The 20,548-nt window shown below is 45.6% G+C and overlaps 1 protein-coding gene and 1 pseudogene across 1 annotated transcript; both read left to right on the forward strand.

The window, feature by feature from the left end:
• LOC134760235 (U3 small nucleolar ribonucleoprotein protein MPP10-like) overlaps positions 1 to 6,401 on the forward strand; it is a 43,032-nt pseudogene extending 36,631 nt beyond the window's left edge.
• Positions 6,402 to 10,081: 3,680 nt separating this feature from the next.
• On the forward strand, positions 10,082 to 18,639 carry LOC129050269 (golgin subfamily A member 6-like protein 25). The gene is made up of 10 exons (XM_063716429.1): positions 10,082 to 10,243; positions 10,370 to 10,423; positions 12,052 to 12,180; positions 13,272 to 13,322; positions 13,411 to 13,504; positions 13,600 to 13,706; positions 15,072 to 15,130; positions 15,461 to 15,602; positions 16,294 to 17,433; positions 18,091 to 18,639. Exons 1-10 carry the CDS (start codon positions 10,172 to 10,174, stop codon positions 18,151 to 18,153), a joined length of 1,911 nt encoding a protein of 636 aa, XP_063572499.1. The 5' UTR covers positions 10,082 to 10,171; the 3' UTR covers positions 18,154 to 18,639.
• The last annotated feature ends 1,909 nt before the right edge of the window (positions 18,640 to 20,548 follow it).

Consider the following 20,548-nt stretch of genomic DNA (forward strand, 5'->3'; position numbering starts at 1 on the left):
ATTAGGCATTCACATTTATTTATGCCCTTACATGTTAAAGAAGGTGAAACTGAGGCCAGGTGCGGTGGCTTACACCTGTAATCCCAGCACTTTGGGAGGCTGAGTCGGGTGGATCATGAGGTCAGGAGATCGAGACCATCCTGGCTAACATGGTGAAACCCCATCTTTACTAAAAATACAAAAAAAATTTAGCCTGGCGTGGTGGTGGGCACCTGTAGTCGCAGCTAATTGGGAGGCTGAGACAGGAGAATGGCGTGAACCCAGGAGGCAGAGCTTACAGTGAGCCGAGATCACGCCACTGCACTCCAGCCTGAGTGACAGAGCAAGACTCTGTCTCGAAAAAACAAAACAAAACAAAAAACTCAAGCAAATTCCATCTGAGGAAAAGCCCAGTTCTCAGTGATGAGGATTCTGATCTTGACTTTGATATCAACAAATTGGAACAGCAGAGCAAGGTGCAAAGCAAAGGACATGGAAAACCAGGAGAAAAGTCCATAGTAGATGAGAAATTCTTCCAACTCTCTGAAATGGAGGCCTGTTTAGAAAACAGAGAAAAAGAAGAGGAACGAAAAGATGATGATGAGGTGGCAGATACTGATTTTTCTGAAGATACTGATTCTGATGAAGATGAAGGGGGACTGTTTGGAAGTAAAAAACTTCAGGTAAAGTTTGAGAGAGGAGAGAGCACTTTCCTCCTCCTCAAATTAGCTTTTGTTCTGTTTTTCTAGGAGAGATGTAATTGTAGTTAGAAGATTTGAAGCTAAGAAATGTTGTGCTCTATCTTATCAGTTATAAATGAATCTGTACTTCCATTCAGTTTGTGTTCCAGTTGTTCTTATAACAGTTTTATGGTAATGTTTTTAGTTGCCAATTTCACCTAATAACTATTTTTGGTTTGTAGTGTTATTAAGTTAGAAAGTAATGTAGACATACAGTATACACACACAAATATATGTGCATGTGTTAATGATGTATTTTTCTATTCCTAGTTAATAGTTTTAAAAACTTTTTATTTTTGTCAGATAAAAGTTCCAGAAATATGAAGTAGAAAGATTTTTTTGATCCAGTTGAAAGTGATGAAGATATAGCACGTGATCATGATGATGATCTGGTTCAAACAAGATGATGAAATTGCTGAAGAAGCAGCAGCAGAACTAAGCATTTCTGAAATGTATTTTGAACCATCCTTTACATTGTTAGCTGAAATTGCCCAATCATGTATGGGTACTTGTGGTTTTCACATATGTTTGTTTTAAGAAGTTAGATTCTCTCCTATCAGATATTCTCAAGATAGCCAGAGGAAAGTCTGGATTTAAAGGGACATTAGAGATCATTTAATGAAGAAAAATATTACTGGCAGTAGCAATCAAACCTTTCTTACCAGGAACTTTGATTTGGTTTTGTGCCCAAAATATCCTGTTATTTTTGTGAGATAGGAGGTTTGTATTATAGATTGATGAATAATTTATTTTCTATATATTGGACACTTTTTGTTCTGTTTCTTACATAGCATTTCACTTAAATGATACCTTCTCTTCCTTAATACCTGAAAGATTTTGGAAGTTCTAAGCATTTGGTGGCATTAGGCATATAAAAGAAGAACTTTATTAAGGGAAAATATGTTTCTTTTTGTTTTTCTAATGGAAAGCAGTATATTTCTTTTTGTAAGAGTTTTGGTAGTGCAGGGATGGAGACGATGACCTGGAAGAAAGTGAAGACAGTAAACAATGTAAAGAAAGCTTGAAAAGAGTGACCTTTGCTTCACCGGATGATGAGGCAACTGAAGATGCAGGTGTTTTAAATGTAAAGAAAAATTCTGATGAAGATAAATCCTCTTTTCAAAAAAGACAGGAAAAGGTAGTTAGGAATTTGAGGAATTTTTAATATGCTTGACATGATTGTGGAACTCACAGACTACTAACAAATCTTCTCTATTTTTCTTTTTTTTTTTTTTTTTTGAGATGGAGTCTTGCTCTATCACCCAGGCTGGAGTGCAATGGCACGATCTTGGCTCACTGCAGCCTCCGCCTCCTGGTTTCAAGTGATTCTCCTTCAGCCTCTTGAGTAGCTGAGATTAGAGGTGCATGCCACCATGCCTGGCTAATTTTTGTATTTTTAGAAGACACGGGCTTTCACCGTGTTGGCCAGGCTGGTCTCAAACTCCTGACCTCAGGTGATCCTCCTGCCTTGGCCTCCCAAAGTGCTGAGGATACAGGTGTGAGCCACTGTGCCCCAGCCTTCCCTATTTTTCTTGTGGTAACTAGTAACCATCCTTTGAAAACAAATATGTTGGCCAGGTGTGGTGGCTTACACCTGTAATCCTAGCATTTTGGTAGTCTGAAGCAGGAGGATCACTTGAGCTCAGGAGTTCAAGACCAGCCTGGGCAACATAGTGAGACCTTGTCTCTACAAAAAATACAAAAATTAGTGGGACACGGTGGTGTAGGCCTGTAGTCCAGCTACTCAGGTAGCTGAGGCAGGAGGATCACTTCAGCCCAGGAGTTCAGTGCTGCAGTGAGCTGTGATCACATCACTCTCTCCAGCCTGGGTGGTGGAGCAAGATCCTGTCTTCAAAGAAACAAATAAACAGAAAACTGAAAATCTTGCTGCTACTCTCTAATGCAAAAACACAGTATATAGAGTTGCCATATGGAAAGCATGTGATTTGCAAAAATCAGTGCCCGCATTACCCAGCCTATAGCTTTCAACTTGGGGCCTGTGTGTAAAATGATTGTTTCTTTTCTGTCTCCCTTATGTCTTTATATGCATAGCATATCTCTCCTGACAAAGCTGTCCTGAGAGCCTCTTCTTGTAACTGTTTTGACTGCTCCGGAGGATGCCGCCTACGTCTTTAAGGTGCTCCACAGATTTTGATGAGTTCCAAATAGTCATAATTTTAATTAATACCATGAAAAAGATATCTTCCAAAGTATGTCATGATTTCAGACAAGTGAAATTTCATTTAATTTTAGTAGATGTAGTCCGGCTCCAATAATTGGGCTATATTATTTATCCAATCTTAAAATTTTATTATAATAAAAATGAGAATCGTGCCAGGCACAGTAGCTCACACTTGTAATTCCAGCACTTTGGGAGGCTGAGGAGGGAGGATTGCTTGAGCCCAGGAGTTCGAGACCAGCCTGGACAACATGGTGAAACCCCATCTCCACTAAAAATGTAAAAAATTAGCTGGGTGTGGTAGCGTGAGCCTATAGTCTCTGCCACTCGAGAGGCTGATAGGGGATGATCACTTGAGTCCAGGAGTTCAAGGCTGCAGTGAGCTATGACTGGACTATGGCACTCCAGCCTGGGCAACAGAGCTGGAGAATAAGCAAATAAACGATACCAAGAATATCAAAAGAATTATTTTTAAAATCTGTGAATCTAAGTTAAATTCATCATTGTCAGATTGTCCCTGGAAGATAAATTCTAAAGGAGAAAAAGAAACATAAAGTATCAATGAGTTAGTGTCCTCCCATCCTGCTCCTCCCACCCTCCCCCAGAAAAAAGAAAGAAAGGTTTGGTTTCGCTATGAAATTATATCAGAGCTTCAAGTGAAGTTTTCAGTAAATCACAAGTAATTTATTGCAATTTCCACATATAAAGAATAAAGTAGAACTTTCAAACTTTTTTCTTTTGAAACTGTTAGAGCATGAAAACCCAAACCTGACAAAGGTACCTGACAAACAGAGCATTAAAACACACACACTCTCTCATTCATGACTAGTGATGCAAACGTAGCACAGTGGGAAAATTATGCCACACAACCACATGAGCGTTATTCTCTTGAATCACTATTGGAAGATCTGGTATGATTCCTGCTGGCAAGATGTTAAGGAGAGAATACACGGTTCCATCCATATGTGTTAGAAAGACCTTTGATAAAATTCAATATTTATTTCTAATTTTTTTTTACTCCTAGTGGATTATAAATACATCTATCCAAAAGCTGCCATCATGCATGATGGGTGAAATTCTAAAAACATCCCTTTAAGATCAGGAATAAGACAAAATGTCCAGTATTACTGTTACCGCTGTTAATTAACATTAACAGTTAATAACCAAATAAGCCAGTGCAGCTACAAAAGATAAAGATAAGAGATTAGGAAAACTGCTGGGAGCAGTGGTTCCCACCTGTAATCCCAGCACTTTGGGAGTTCAGGAGCTCCCAGCACTTGAGCTCAGGAGTTTGAGACCAGCCTAGGCAACAGAGTGAGACCTCTTCTCTGTAAAAAAAATACAAAATTATCTGGGTGTGTTACATGTGCCTGTGGTCCCAGCTACTTGGGAGTCTGAGGTGAGAGACTGCTTGAGCCTGGGAGGCAGATGTTGCAATGAGCTGAGATTGTGCAGCTGTACTCCATCCTGGGCAACAGAGTGAGACTCTGTCTCAAAAAAAAAAAAAAAAAAAAAGATTAAGGATACTAAAATGAAAACACTAGTGTTTGGAGAGAAAACTGAATGGATAAACTGAATTGACATTAGGAAAATAAGAGCATTCTGTAAGATAGCTGAAAAAGCTGGTATTTATACACTGAAGTCATAATTGTTGTCTTTTAGAAGTTAGAGATAATAAGAATTTGAGTTTAAGAGTCAAAAGGGTCAACCTCCATCAAATACTAATTCTAATCAAAGAATTACTTAGGCGGGAATGATGGCTCATGCCTGTAATCCCAGCCCTTTGGGAGGCTGAGGCAGGCAGATCACAAGGTCAGGAGATCGAGACGAGACCATCCTGGCTAACACGGTGAAACCCCATCTCTACTAAAAATACTAAAAATTAGCCAGGCGTGGTGGCGGGTGCCTGTAGTCCCAGCTACTCAGGAGGCTGAGGCAGGAGAATGGCATGAACCCAGGAGATGGAGCTTGCAGTGAGCCGAGATCACGCCACTGCACTCCAGCCTGGGCGACAGAGTGAGAGACTGTACCTCAAAAACTAAAACAAAAACAAAAACAACAATTACTTAACTTTAGGATGCTCTAATAATCAGAATTGATAGTGGTTTGTGAACAGATAAATCACTTGAATAGAAGAGAACCCAGAAATAAACCCAAATGCTTCTGGGGGAGTGTAGTATATTATAAACATGACATTTTAAACCAATGAGGAAAAGAAATCATTTGCAGCTCACCCCACCATAGGCAGCAGGAATAGGAAGTCATTGGCAGAATAAAAAGACGGTAAGAACAGAACAGAATTGTAGAACAGTACGTTTCTTGCTTCCCCATTTTTCAAAGTATTTTTTGCTTTTTCACAAATGTAAGTGTAATTTTGTTTTCTAAATGAATACTAATTCTTTTTTCTCTTTCTTAGATGAATGACAAAAATTACATCTTTAGAAAAAGAGTTGTTAGAAAAAAGCCTTGGCTGCGTGTGGGGGAAGTGACAACACAGAAGAGACCAGAGAAGAGCCTCCTGGAGGAGAGCTGCGCTTTGACCATGCTGTCCGGATGGGTGTGGTGCGCTCTTCTGCAGAGTGTTCACTTCTCTGCTTTTTCTATGGTCCCATTTCATAGAAAGATTTGGGGTGATGTTTCTTTCCCTCAACTTTTTATTTTAAAAACTTGCAAACACAGAAAAGTTGATACAATCATGCAGTGAACATATGTATGCTATTCAACTGGATTCACTAGTTAACGTTTTGTCATATTTGTTTTCTCTCTTCCATGTATGGAAGATTGTATATGTGCCCTTCTTCCCCCTGAATGATTTCAAAGTAAGTTGGCAGTATCAGAGCATTTCACTGTTAAGTACTTTTGCAGATATCGTCTAAGAACCAGGACATTCTCCTATATAATCACAATGCCATTAATCCACCCAAAAATTTTAACTTCAATACACTAATGATATCTAATGTATGGATTATAATCAGCTTTCTGGCAGTAATCTGTTTAGAAGGCTTGCATCCTGTCACTGTCCACCGATTAAATTTTGAACTCTAACTTGAAACCCTGGTCATCTCATTGCCTTCTTTCTTATACCCATTAAATCCAAAGGAGCTCTCATTTTATTTCTACAGAAAAGAGAATGGAAAAGAGGGGAAGAGTCCCTAGTACCTTGGATAAAGTATGAGCACTTACTACCATATGTATTCTAGTTCTGTAGTTTTCAAACTTCAGGGAGCATCTCAAGGCTTATTAAAGCACAGATAGCTGTCCTTCCCCACTTTCTGATTCAGGAGGTGTGGGGCTGGCCCAGGAATTTGCATGTCTAACGAGTTCCCACATGTTGCTGATGCTGAGGGTCTAAGGAATACAATGCGTGAACCCGTGGTTTAGTGGATATCCACCTAATGAATACATGTTGTATTTCCTTTTGCACCTGTGATTACAGAGGAAACACCTTTCAACTGGAAGATATCATTAAACAGAGGATAAGAGATCAGGTCAGTAAGAATTAAATTTAACTTAATTGAAATGTCACTCAAAAGTTTAGAAATAATATGACAGGCCAGACACAGTGGCTCATGCCTGTAATCCCAGCACTTTGAGATGCCAAGACAGATGGATCACTTGAGGTCAGGAGTTCAAGACCAGCCTGTCCAAGATGGTAAAACTCCCTCTCTACTAAAAATACAAAAATTAGCTGGGCATGGTGGTGCATGCCTATAGTCCCAGGTACTCAGGGGGCTGAGGCAGGGGAATCGCTTGAACTTGGGATATGGAGGTTGCAGTGATCTGAGATGCGCCACTGCACTCCAACCTGGGCAACAGAGTGAGACTCCATCTCAAAATAAATAAATAAGATAAAAATAAAGGGAAGATGGGGCAGCTTTGTGTACTGCATGTCCCGAAAATGGGCTGATTTCTCTCAAGAGGCAGGGATTTAAGCTCTGTAGCCTACATGGGATACATACAGGAGAAAAAAGAAGAAAAAGAAAAGAAATGTAAATATAAATAAATGAAAATAACACTTCTCCATGATTATAAAGGAAATCACATTGTTTTTGTAATAATTTGGATGACAAAATATAAAGAAAAATCTTTAATTTTGCCACTCAAAACATTCCGGTTTGTTGCTTTTCACACTTTTTATGCTACAAACATTTTAAAAAGTAGAATCATAGTACATGGTCTTTTGTCACTTACTATATTTTAAGCACGTTTCTATGGGAGAAATATATCCTGGCATCATCACTTTTAATCGCTGGGTGTAAGGTAAGTGAATGATCGCCACCCCAGAGGTGAATTTCCTTCTCTATGTATTTTAATGGACTCGAGTGAGGATTTTTACACTGAATTCATAGAAGTAGAATTTCTACAGGAAAATAGTATAAAACAGTTTTAGGATTTTTAAAAGAAATGTTGAAATCATCCTATAGGAAAATTGGTTGGGTTTATGCTCCCACCAGCAGGGACAGAGCTCCAGGTTCCCCCTTCCATTTGTCATCTTTGCTGGTCTTTAAGCAGAAAATCTCATTGTTTTCATTACCTTTCTTTGATTTCTAGCGCTTTTGAATCTTTTTCATTTGCTTATTGGCCATCTTTATTCTTGTGGGAGGTGCCGGTTTCTCCATTGTCCATTTTCTGCTGGAAATCATTCATTTTTTTTTCTGAGTAATTTTAAAGATTTCTTTGTAGGCTAAGGATACAAACCTTTAATCTGTCATTGAGGTTACAAAGACCTTCTCCCAGTAAGTAATTTGTCATTTCACTTTATTTATTTATTTTTTGCTAGCAAAGCACCAAAGTCAAATTTCACTTAATTTTTATCCTGCTGAATGAACACATTTTAACTTAGTGATTTTAGTGGAAACAGGAGCAGGACAGAATGTATAACTAGATCTTGCTCTGTCACCCTAACTGGAGTGCAGTAGCATGATCATAGCTACTGCAGCCTCAAACTTCTGGGCTCAAGTGATTTTCCCACCTCAGCCGCCCAAGTAGCTGTAGGACTACAGGTGTATGCCACCAAGCCCAGCTAATTTTTAAATTTCCTTTGTAGAGATATGAATTCACTATGCTGCCCAGGCTGGTCTTGAACTCCTGACTTACCCCACCTTGGCTTGCCAATATGCTGGGAGTAGAGGCGTGAACTACTGCACCCGGCCAAGAGCTTACTTGTGTTTGCTAGTGAGATTCTTGGTATCTTTTTATATTTGAGGCTTTCGTGCTAGTGCTGAAGTATTACACTCACCATCTGAGGTTTACAGGACTTTTGTTTTAATGTTGAATAGAGGGAACTGTTTAGTTTTGCACCTTTGCAAGTATACAAAATGTGCCTACCAGGACTTTGCTTTATATCCATTGAAAAGCAAGAAGTAACACAGTAAAAGTATGCCTGGCTACAGGCTGTGGAAGAATGGAGTATTCTGGTTTAATTCTATTAACTTGGAAGGATGAAGGTGAAAAAAATTCAAAACTTTAATTTCCTGTTGAATGCAATTTGAAAATATAGCCAGTGACTCCACTTTTCTTCTCTAGTAAGTTTGGACATTCAGATCTATGTTGTCTTTTATCATAGAATTCCTAGTGCGCCGGAGTCTTATATTGTGAAGATCCTTTTCTAAAACTTTAGATGTAAGAGGATAGAAATGATATTGGATGAGATCAGGCTGGATGAGAACTGATACCTGTAAATATATTTTTTAGATGAAATCTCTGATTGCCACACGTTTTCTTATTGAACTCATAAAAATAAAACACACTGGCTGGAGGGTGGAAGTAGGAAGGAGATTTATGTCTTTTAATTGCATGTCATTGTTTCATATCGAGACAGAACATATAGTATCCCTGGCTTTGGACCTATAGAAGGAAACACGTTTTTCTACCTGCTGTATGGCAGAGGTTCCTGAACACCTGGACAGCTTATTGCAGCACGGATTGTTGGGCCCTACTCCAGAGTTTCTGATTCATCAGGTCTAGGGTGGGGCCTGAGAATTTACATTTATAAGAAGTTCCCAGGTGCTCCTGGTCCAGAGACTATATGTTTGAGAGCCACTCTTACATACTAACTGTAAATTGTAGAACTCTATAAAAAAGCTTAGTTTGGTCTGAGATAAGAAGCACACAGGTAATGGAGCAAATCATGAAAAAGTCAATGCTTGATCCCAGGTAACAAGCAATACACAGTGACATAACACAATTTTTGGTTTTCATGATTGCAAGTCATAGCCAAGTATCTAGTGAGAAATTCAGTTTCATTTTCAGGGCTTAGAGGCCAGGTGATTCTAGAAAAATAGGATTTAGTGATTAACCTCATGAGAGTGGGAGTTATTTATGTCCTTTTTCTCTCCCCCATCACTTACCATTTAGCCTTACATTAGAAGGGTCTTGTATTTGCTTTAACCCTGTAAAGAACTTTGAGTGCTTATTAAACAGAAAGCTTTGTGTGTGTGTGTGTGTGTGTGTGTGTGTGTGTGTGTACGTATATATTTAGAGACAGAGTCTCATTCTGTAACCCAGGCTGAAGTGCAGTGGCATGATTTTGGCTCACTGCAACCTCTGCCTCACAGGTTCAAGGGATTCTCCTGCCTCAGCCTCCCAAGTAGCTGGGATTACAGGCACCTGCCACCATGCCCAGCTACTTTTGTATTTTTAGTAGAGACAAGGTTTCATCATGTTGGCCAGTCTGGTCTTGAACTCCTGAATTTGGGTGATCCACCCACCCCAGCCTCCCAAAGTGCTGGGATTACAGGCATGAGCCATCACGCCTGGCTCAAAAGCTTTGTGTTTTTAAAGATATTAGACATGTTTCTTGTTTTTTTTTTTTTTAAACTTAACGCTAATGTAGGAGAATAAGAGAAAGTTTTTCTAAAAAAGAGAAAACATTGTGATTACTTTATCTTATTGGAATGTTGGATACTAAAGTCTGCTTTATCAATCATCAAGCACACTATAAAATTTCCATTTTAATAGGATTTGTACCTCAATTGAGGTAATAAAGTTTTAAAGTTTTTCAAGTGAAAGCCAGCCCCGCCCCTCTCCTGGAGTGGGCGGGGACAGCAGTTGCAAGGGCAGCTTTCCTTGTGACAACACAGGTCCTTCATGACAGGCTGCTGTCTGGCCACACCTCCTTTTCCTTTCATCTTTCTCATTGGCCAATGGGCTTCAAGCATTAAGGCCACGCCCCTATTCTGCATTCTAGTGCAGCCCTGGTTACGCCTCCTCTGGCTCAGTCACACAGCGACGTAGAGGTGACTGGAGGTGTATAGTTGTCCTCACCTGGATCATGCTGATGTGGCCCCAACCCCACCTCCCTGACAATCCCCACCTCCCTACCCACCCCCACCTCCCTACCCACCCCCACCTCCCTACCCACCCCCACCTCCCTACCCACCCCCACCTCCCTACACACCCCCACCTCCCTACCCACCCCGACCTCCCTACCCGTCCCCGCCCCCCTACCCACCCCCACCTCCCTACCCAACCCACCATGTACAAAGAAACCCGACAGAACAAATTGGCTGAGGCCAAGGAAAAGGTAAACGCACCAGCACCCCAACCCAAGTTGAGGCTCCCTCTGACAGCCGAACTGCTGCCAGTCTGTGCCACTCCCGAGGCACACCGGGCTGGGCCCCCCCAGTACCTCTGGGATCCCCACACCAAAATCTTGTCAGTCAGCCCAACCCCCACATGAGTCCTGCCCCTGCCCTGCCCGGCACCCCAGGGTGACTTTGAGCAGGTGACTCCCGGGGCTTCCAACTCCATACTCTGCCCTTACCTCCTGCTACCCCAAACCCGACCTCCCTGGGCTCTTTGGGCTCACATCTCCAAGGACCTGGGTGCCCCAGAACCTGCCCTCACCAGTTGCCACAGGGTGACTTTGGGGATGTGACTCCTGGGGCTCCTTGCTCCTTACTTGGCCCTCACCTCCTGCCGCCCCAAGCCTGACCTCCCGGGGCTCTTTGGGGTCATGTCTCCAAGGACATGGGTCCCAATTTTGTGACCCCCCTCCCCAGTCTCAAAGCGGCAACTTGGGCATTGCACTCATGTGTCCCCTCCACCCCCGCCACTCCACCGAGGAGTGGAATGTAGTGATGTCACAGTCCCTCTACAAACTGTCATTACTACCACAAGACTGCCCTTTGGTCTTAGTACCCAGTCCCCTAAGTGTTCTTGCCCACTTCTGTTTCCTCTGGTTGCAGCACAGGTTTCCAGCTGGAAGGGGAATGGGGACCGTGGGACCTAGAAGAGAGAGGTTTCAGGCTGCCTGACTTCCTTACCACAGACGTTGACAGTGTGAAAAGCCTACACCTCCCCCATGAGCTCCACATGTTGACAGTGTCTCTGGGTGGCAATGGGAGAACGGGTTGGGTTGGGTTTTCTCCCAGGCTTCTACTCTCCAGAGAGACTTTAACATTTTTTCTGAGTTCTGCACCTCAGATTTGAATTCTCCATTGTTCTGGGACCAGAGTGCCCCTCAGTCACTGGTTTCTGGAGTGAGATCTGCTTATCTTCTGTGGAACAGATCTTGGGAAACTGGACTTGACAGCTTGAGTCTTCCTCATCTCATCTCAACCTGGGGTACTTTGAGTGCCACAGGATAAATATGGGGCATCTTTCTGAAGCATCAGTTTCCCTTGATTCTATTGAGAGATGAAACATTAATGTACTTAGGGATGAAAGTCACATAGATTTATAAGAGTATACAAGACTTCTCTCTGAAATGAGGCTTGGGTTGTCCTCTTTCTGCTAAATTCCCGGATTTAACAGAAAGGCTGCCTTCTGCCATGAGGATACATTGATGTAAAGGTTTGAGAGGTACTGGTGTACTTCTTAACACTAACAGACGTGTGAGGGTGTACAGTTCCTGCCTACTTAATATTTGCTTTTCTACCTCTGTCTCTGGTTTTGGTCCCTGGCAGCTGCTGATTTGTGGCAAAATCCCAGAGCTCAGAGTCAGAAAACTGAGTTTAAGTTCCATTACTGCCTTTTTTTTCAGCCATGGTATCAATCTCTCTCAGTCACTAAGTGATTGTGACAACATTTCCTACAGTTGGTGGCATTAAATCAGATGGTCTATAAGAGTATTTAATATAAACTGTAAAGCAGGATGTGACTGTAGGAGCTTGTAGTTCTCATGAGTATCACTGCTCTTCCTTTCCACAGTTGAGAGACCATCATGCCCAGACCAACCCTAGTGTTGGTGCAGGAGCAAGCGACACCAAAAAGAAGAAAATAAATAATGGCACTAACCCTGAGACAACCACTTCTGATGGTTGCCACTCACCTGAGGATGTGAGTCTTGGCTGGCCAGGCTCCTGGGGACAGAGGGCCCAAGGGGTGGTGGAGGGTAATTGTTAAGATTGTGGAAGAACTGCCAGGTACTGGTTAAGAATTCTGGATTTGAATCCTACCTCTCCATCTGCTAGGGATATGATTTAGGGCAAATTGCTTGAGCTCTTTGGGCCTCTCTTTTCACATCTGTAAAACAGGAGTGGTATTGTTTTACTTGTATTTGTGAAGTTTAAATGAGATTTATCATTGTGTTTTTATGTTAATCCCTAGTCCAGGGCCTGCTGTAAACTCTCCTTCTTGGGCATGCATTTCCTGAGGTAGAGTTAGAGAGTATCAGAGGTTTCTGTTAGCTCTGAGAGCCTGACAGTTAAAGGCCCACTAGAATGGAAACCTCAGGGCCAAGGACTCCTGTCTGCCTTTTCTGACCTCTATCCCCGCTGTGAGGAACGGTCCCTGGCCCGTATGTGCTCAACGTTTGCTGAATGAATGCACCTTTCTAAATCACAAGCTGGCAGAAGGGTGGGCTTTTCTCACACTCCATCTCTGAAGGTTTCTGTTACTGTCTTTTCAAGAGAATCTAGTTTCAGACTTTGAGTTCCGTGGCTGTGGGCAAAAACCAACAAAGACCCAAATCCTTCTTCTTTGGGAGTTGAGGAGAGTTTACCAGTTTGTGTTCCCATTGGGTCTGAGAACTGTGCCTTTTAAATCCATTCCTGACCCCTGCCTACCGCTTCCTGGCCTGGGGAATAGAGTCGAGGGGGCCACCCTCAGTCACCTTCCTTTGACTCTCCCCACAGAAACAACAGAACCGAGCTCAGCTGGAAGAAGTAACCCAATTTCTTTGTTTGCTCACGACATGACCGCTGGGTTTGGGGGCACTCAGATGTAGAGGCCCCAGTCTCATCTCCCCCACTCCTAGCCTGGGGAAGAAGGCTCACCCCCCTTATTCCACCCCATCCCCACAGGGTCCCTGATAAACTGGTCCCATGGGTGGGCCTGTCCTGGGGCAGTGGTGCCATTCTGGGGGCATGTCTCTTGCTGTGCCATCTCTGCCTCCTCCTAGCAAGAGCTCTGTCTTCCTCTTTCTATAGGAAAAGAAGGCAAACCACCAACATCAGGAAGCTCTAAGGAGGGAGCTAGAGGTGAGTGGAGGGTGTGAAGTTCCCTCCTGTCCTCTGGGGAATGTTTCTTTGCTTCTCTTTCAGCATTTGCTTGTCTTTTCTCCCAAAGGCCCAGGTTCATACCATACGAATCCTTACATGTCAGAAAACCGAGCTTCAGACGGCACTCTATTACAGCCAGCAAGCTGTCAAGCAGTTGGAAGGTGGGAATCTGGCACCCCGTCATCCTTGAACCTGGCACTTTGACAGGCCTTTAGGGGGAGTCCTTTGGGCCACATCTGAATGTGTCTCATTCCAGGAGAGGCCAGGGATCTGATCGGCCGCCTGCATGATTCATGGAAGTTTGCAGGAGAGTTAGAGCAGGCTCTCTCTGCCGTCACTACACAGAAGAAGAAGGTGGATAAGGTGAGTCCAACCACTGCCCCATACCCTGGGAGCCCAGCTTCGCAGATGGAGGAGTGAGCCTAAAGTTCCCTTCTGTAGGATGGAGTGTCCTGCCCAGAAGGCAGCATTGCCATTTCTTGCTGCTTTTGTGTGTGGTTGTTAGAGGCAGACTGGGGCTGAGTGGGCTGCTGCGGGTGAGTTGGGGAGCACTGTGGGGAGCGAGCACTGGACATAGAGCTCAGAGGCCAAGTGCCCGCCCTGCCCATCCTTGGCTGTGGCCTTGGCCAAGTCCTAAGTGGCGGTTAGGGTACTTGTACCATAAAGGTGCAGAAGAGTATCTTGAGTATGTTATTATTTGTGTGGAGAGAGGAAGCAGGTATATATGTGTGTGTGTACGTATTATGGTAATATACATAAAACATGTTTGTAAGGATTCATAAAAAAAACTCAGGATAGAGGCACAGTGTGGGGGGTAGATATTTCCCTTCTGGACTTTCTGAGTTTTGGACTATGCGAACGTATCATCCTTTCAAAAATTCAACAAAGGATTAATTTCCTCCTTCTTAACTGTGCCCCTACCTCCAGCGAAAGAATGGGCTTAGAGAATCAGATATACCTGGGTGTTGAAATCCCAGCTGTAGGTGATCTTAGGCAGCACTTAACCTTTAATACCACATGTTTTTCATCTACACAATAGAGATAATAATGGTAACCATCTCCTATGGAGGTTATGAGGATTAAATGGGATTATTAGCATAGTGCCTGGTGAAGCACTCAATAAAGGTTCCAACAGTGGTAGTAATAAGAATAATAACAATAGCAATATTATCTGATCTCTCTGGGCCCCTGTTAGCCAGCCCTAAATTCAGTCTCTTTCCCTGTCCCTTCCACCTTCACTGAGTTCTTTGAAAAACAAATGAGGGCCGGGTGCTCTCACTCATGCCTGTAATGCCAGCACTTTGGGAGGCCGAGGTGGGTGGGTCACCTGAGGTCAGGAGTTCAAGACTAGACTGACCAACATGAAGAAACTCCATCTCTACTAAAAATACAAAATTAGCTGGGTGTGGTGGCACACGCCTGTAATCCCAGCTACTCGGGAAGCTGAGGCAGGAGAATCACTTGGACCCAGGAGGCGGAGGTTGTGGTGAGCCGAGATTACGCCATTGCAGTCCAGTCAGGGTAGCAAGAATGAAACTCTGCCAAAACAAACAAACAAACAAATGAAAAACAAATGAGACCATGGGCTTGGAAATGCCTTGAGAACATGTCAGGTGTGATTGAGAGTGAGGGAGTGTTACTGTGGAGTAGTCACAGTAGCTGTTGTTCCTGGTCATCCAGCTACTCCTCTGCCTGCTCTGTCTTGACTTAACCTTTCTCTATTTGCAGTACATCGAGGAGTTAACAAAGGAGAGGGACACCCTGAGTCTGGAACTGTACAGGAACACGTAGGATGGGGGAAGGTGGAATGGGAGGTCTGGGGGCCCTTAGCGTGGGTGGTGTGCTGGGAGGTGGGGGGTACAGGTGAGCATGGGGAGAGGCTCCTACAGGTTTTCATGTGTGCACAGGGAAGCTCTAGTTCAGGCTGTGCCACTGACTCATGGGGTAGCCTCAGGCAACTCATGTCTTCTCTCTGGCCTGCCACCTGGGACTTTTAATTCCTGGGGTCCCTACCAATGCCACGGTTCTGTGGTTGTGGGTTGAAAGTAGAGGGTTGATCACCAAAGCGGTCCTTTCTGTTCTTCATTCATTCCTTTCTCTACTGCCTCTGGCCATAGCATAACCGATGAGGAGCTGAAGGAGAAAAATGCTGAACTACAAGAAAAACTTCGACTTGTAGAATCTGAAAAGTCTGAGATCCAGCTCAACGTAAAGGAGCTAAAAAGAAAGCTGGAGAGGGCCAAGCTCCTGCTGCCACAGGTGAGCGGCTGCAGCCCCGGGGGTTGTGGGAGCCCCACCCAGCTGGGACTGGGGGGGAGGGGGTGGGACCAGCCCCACCCAGCTGGTCTAGGGATCATGCAGGGTATGGGGAGGCTCCAGCCAAGAGCTGGAAAATTTGGGTCCCTGTTCTGGTCCCACCATAGAATCCTCTAGAGTGTGCTAAAAATGTACAAATTGGGGCCCTGCTTGGGGAATCAGAATCTCAGAGTTAGTGCTTAAAATATTTTTTTAAAGGATATTGGATGAAAACCATTATTTTATAGATTACATTTATTTATTTATTTATTTATTTATTTATTTATTTATTTATTTTGAGTTGGAGTCTCACTCTTTTGTCCAGGCCAGAGTGCAGTGGTGCAATCTTGGCTCACTGCAAGCTCCGTCCCCCGGGTTCACGCCATTCTCCTGCCTCAGCCTCCCAAGTAGCTGGGACTACAGGTGCCCGCCACCACACCCGGCTAATTTTTTGTATTTTTAGTAGAGACGGGGTTTCACCGTGTTAACCAGGATGGTCTCCATCTCCTGACCTCGTGATCCGCCCACCTCAGCCTCCCAAAGTGCTGGGATTACAGGCGTGAGCCCCCGTGCCTGTCCTATAGATTACATTTATATGGCTAGCTCATGAGTCTGTTTCCTTCTGAGGTTCAAACCAACACTTTCACTATTCCAGCAGCAGCTGCAGGCAGAGGCTGACCACCTGGGTAAGGAGCTGCAGAGTGTGTCAGCAAAGCTCCAAGCCCAGGTGGAAGAGAACGAGTTGTGGAACCGCCTGAACCAGCAACAGGAGGAGAAGATGTGGAGCCAGGAGGAGAAGATACGGGAGAGGGAGGAGAAGATACGGGAGCGGGAGGAGAAGATACAAGAGCAGGAGGAGAAGATACGGGAGCAGGAGGAGAAGATGCGGAGGCAGGAGGAGATGATGCGAGAGAAGGAGGAGAAGATACGGGAGCTGGAGGAGAAGATACACGAGCAGGAAAAGATACGGGAGGAGGAGGAGAAGAGGCAGGAGCAGGAGAAGATACGTGAGCAGGAGAAGAGGCAGGAGCAGGAGGAGAAGATGTGGAGGCAGGAGGAGAAGATACACAAGCAGGAGGAGAAGATACGGGAGCAGGAGGAGAAGATGTGGAGGCAGGAGGAGAAGATGCACGAGCAGGAGAAGATACGGGAGGAGGAGAAGAGGCAGGAGCAGGAGGAGAAGATGTGGAGGCAGGAGGAGAAGATACGGGAGCAGGAGGAGATGTGGAGGCAGAAGGAGAAGACGCACCAGCAGGAGGAGAAGATACGGGAGCAGGAGGAGAAGATGTGGAGGCAGGAGGAGAAGATACGGGAGCAGGAGAAGAAGATGGGGAGGCAGGAGGAGAAGATATGGGAGCAGGAGGAGAAGATGGGGAGGCAGGAGGAGAAGATACGGGAGCAGGAGGAGAAGATGCACGAGCAGGAGGAGAAGATGTGGAGGCAGGAGGAGAAGATGCACGAGCAGGAGAAGATACGGGAGGAAGAAAAGAGGCAGGAGCAGGAGGAGAAGATATGGAGGCAGGAGGAGAAGATACGGGAGCAGGAGAAGATGTGGAGGCAGAAGGAGAAGATGCGCGAGCAGGAGGAAAAGATACGGGAGCAGGAGGAGAAGATGTGGAGGCAGGAGGAGAAGGTGCGGAAGCAGAAAGATATGATGCGGGAGCAGGAGGAGAAGATACGTGAGCAGGAGGAGATGATGCAGGATCAGGAGGAGAAGATGCGGAGGCAGGAGGAGAAGATGTGGGAGCAGGAAGTGAGGCTGCGGCACCAGGAGGAGAAGATGCAGGAACTGGAGGTGAGGCTGCAGGAGCTGGAGGAGAGGCTGGGGGAGCTGGGGCGGAAGGCCGAGCTCTGGGGGGAGCAGACGAAGGTGCGTGGAAACCCTGGAGATCATACAGAACGACCTCACCACAACTTAGCAGATGGTGGTTGGCTCCCTCTGCTTTTCCACCAGTCTGTGGCCTACAGTTTAAATGGTGGGAAGAAGGGTGTGAGATTTGAGGCTGGGGAGGGAGGCATGGGTCTCTAGGCAAGGGAGGCAGTCATTTAGGCCTGGAGGAAGGGGCCAGGGCAAGGGGCCTGGGCAGGCGACAGAGCCCCGCAGTGCCCTCGCCACCCTGTTTATGGGCCCAGAATCTGGAAGCCAGCCACTACCTACCCTGACGCCTATCCTGCAGGTGGAGCTGAAGAGCCAAGAGGCTCAGAGTCTGCAGCAGCAGTGAGACCATTACCTGGGTCACCTGCAGCAGTGTGTGGCCACCTATCAGCAGCTGGCCTCTGAGAAGGAGGCACTGCCCAGCTGCACCAGCAGGAAGCTCAGGGCGCAGCGGTGGCCGAGGTGGCCCACCAAGAGTTGCAGGAGACCCGGTTGAGGGAGGTGATGAGGGCGGGGCCCCAAGCGGGATGACCTGGCAACCTCCGTGCCTTCTCACTCTCTTTCCTGGCCCCTTAGGAGCACCTGGAAGCTGCCATCTACCGAGCAGATGACAAGAACGCAAAAACAATAAACATGTAAAAGCTGGCAGCAAGGCCTGGAGAAGAGTAAGCCGCCACGTGACTGTTTAGAAGAGAGTCTGAGCACAAACCTGAAAAAAAACATTTATTTATTTTAAATTGTGGCAAAATACTGGCCAGGCGCGGTGGCTCACGCCTGTAATCCCAGCAACTTGGGAGACCGAGGTGAATGGATGACCTGAGGTCAGGGGTTCAAGACCAGCCTGGCCAATACAAAAATTAGCCGGGCATGGTGGCGCGTGCCTGTAATCCCAGCTACTTGGGAGGCTGAGGCAGGAGAATCGCTTGAACCTGCGAGGCAGAGGTTGCAGTGAGCTGAGATCGTGCCACTGCACTCAAGCCTGGGTGACAGAGCGAGACTCCGTCTCAAAAAAAAAAAAAGTTTCTTCCTTACATGTATGTTTCTATTGTGTTTTTTCTTGGTCTTTCTCGTTTAGTCTTGTGTTGTCTTATGGCATTCCTAATAAACTTTGTTCTGTCTCCAGAGAGTATTGACTTTGACTTTATGGCACACAACTGGAGTAAGGGCACATCGCCTTCATCTAGTTTGGGACTAAGCTGGTTCAAAGCAAGTTTTAGGTTTTATGATGGCTGGTCTATGTTTTATTCATTTGGACTCCCAGGGGTGGCCCTTCCAGGGTCCCCACCGAGGTCCCATCTCCTTCCTGGGACCCAAATTCTCATTAGATCATTTCAGCCCTGTGAGAGTGCCAAACATTCAGGTAGGCTCTCCAGCCCCTTAAGTACTACTTCATACTCAGTTTCTTAGCCTCTTAGCCCTCTACTGTTGACCAATCACCAAATGTGGGAAAAGCACCACAGACTGTCAGGGTCACCTCCTAGGCCTGGTCACTCAAGTTCTGGCTGAGGTTTTCAGTTACCTTCCAACAATTGTTTTTGATTGGGGGCAGGGCACACTTTTGTCCAGTTTTTCTAACTGCTCTTGTGGGGAGGCGAATCTGTCACAAGCTCCTCTGCCTTTAGTGAAAGTTGAAAACCTTCATCTGTCCTTTTTCTGTTGTTTTTGAGATGGAGTCTCGCTCTGTTGCCCAGGCGCTAGTGCGGTGGCACGATCTCTGCTCACTGTAACTTCTGCCTCCTGGGTTCAAGCAATTCTCCTGCCTCAGCTTCCCGAGTAGCTGGGATTACAGGCGTGTGCCACCATGCCTGGCTAATTTTTTTGTATACCTTTAATAGAGACAGGATTTCACCATGTTTTCCAGGCTGGTCTCGAGCTCCTGACTCAGGTGATCTACCTGCCTCAGCCTCCCAAAGTGCTGGGATTACAAGTGTGAGCCACTGCGTCCAGCTCATCTGTCTTTTAAAAAAATGTTTTTAATTGGAGGTATAATTTATATTCAGTGAAATGCACAGATCTGGTTTACATTTTGATGAGTTTTAACTCATTTAACATTACCCATGGAACCTACCTCCTTTGAAGATACAGAGTATTTCTATCATCCAGAAAGTGTTCCTGTGCTTTCATCCTGTCTGGCACTCCCCCAGCAGCTGATGAACATGCTGAGGACATTGGTACTGGATTCTGGCCACCCCAAAAGAGCCGCTTTGAGAAGGCTTACCCAGCACTAAATCCCTTCCTGCTCTCTCAAAATTTCCATCTTTAAGCTGGTTGTACCTATAACCCTCCCTCATCAACTCAATAGATAAACAAACCCTGAAAAATAAACTCCCCTTCCTGGCCCAGCAGCCCACAGCCTAATATTGACTGTATTCCCAGGCTTTCAGAAATGGAACTCGCCTGCTGGTTCACCCTCACTAGGGCGGCAGCTGCACAGGAGCAGCTGGGCTCACCCATTAAGCCAGAAGCCAATAGGTAGACAGTGACACTCAGACCCCAGCCTGGGCCAGCCTGGCTGAAAGCCCCCTTCTTTCTGTCCCACTCTGGAGAGAGGGGGCAGAGCATACACAACTCTACTGCCCTCCGCATCCTTCAGCTGTGCTTCCTCCTGGGAGAGGGAGCCGCTCATTAATTTGGCCAAAGCCTTCTTGAGGGCTGTAGGTTTCACAGGCTGGGTGTGTGGGGCCCACCGTGCTAGAGAGAGAGGCTGGTGTGTCAGAAGGCAGCCACCTGGCCAGAGGAGGGTCAACCCCCTTGGTGACCTCCTTCCCCCGGCTGGACACAGCGTCCTGCACTCTCTACATGTGACTGTTCCCCTCAGAGCTGCTTCCAGGGGAGGGGTTCTAACCCTGTGGGTGGGGACATTGTGTTACTTTACGGTGGGCCATGGCTCCCTCTGACATCTCCAACTCAGAGGCAGTAGAGAGAAGATGAGAAATTCCCTGGCCCCTCCTCCCTCAGCACCCCCACCTCTGCACACATCCACATATGGAGACCCTGACAATGGGCCCTGGGAGTGCCACCATCTGCGCCTCCT

Source organism: Pongo abelii, chromosome 16 (assembly GCF_028885655.2).
Source record: "Pongo abelii isolate AG06213 chromosome 16, NHGRI_mPonAbe1-v2.0_pri, whole genome shotgun sequence".
In the NCBI taxonomy this organism is placed as follows: domain Eukaryota; kingdom Metazoa; phylum Chordata; class Mammalia; order Primates; family Hominidae; genus Pongo; species Pongo abelii.

What these genes read in the sequence shown, in the direction of transcription:
- LOC129050269 (XM_063716429.1), top strand. Translation starts at nt 10,172, where the DNA reads ATGCTGATGTGGCCCCAACCCCACCTCCCTGACAATCCCCACCTCCCT. An exon ending in ACCCCCACCTCCCTACCCAC is followed by an intron (nt 10,244 to 10,369) that starts CCCCACCTCCCT and finishes CTCCCTACCCAA; the next exon opens with CCCACCATGTACAAAGAAAC. An exon ending in CCAAGCTCCTGCTGCCACAG is followed by an intron (nt 15,603 to 16,293) that starts GTGAGCGGCTGC and finishes TCACTATTCCAG; the next exon opens with CAGCAGCTGCAGGCAGAGGC.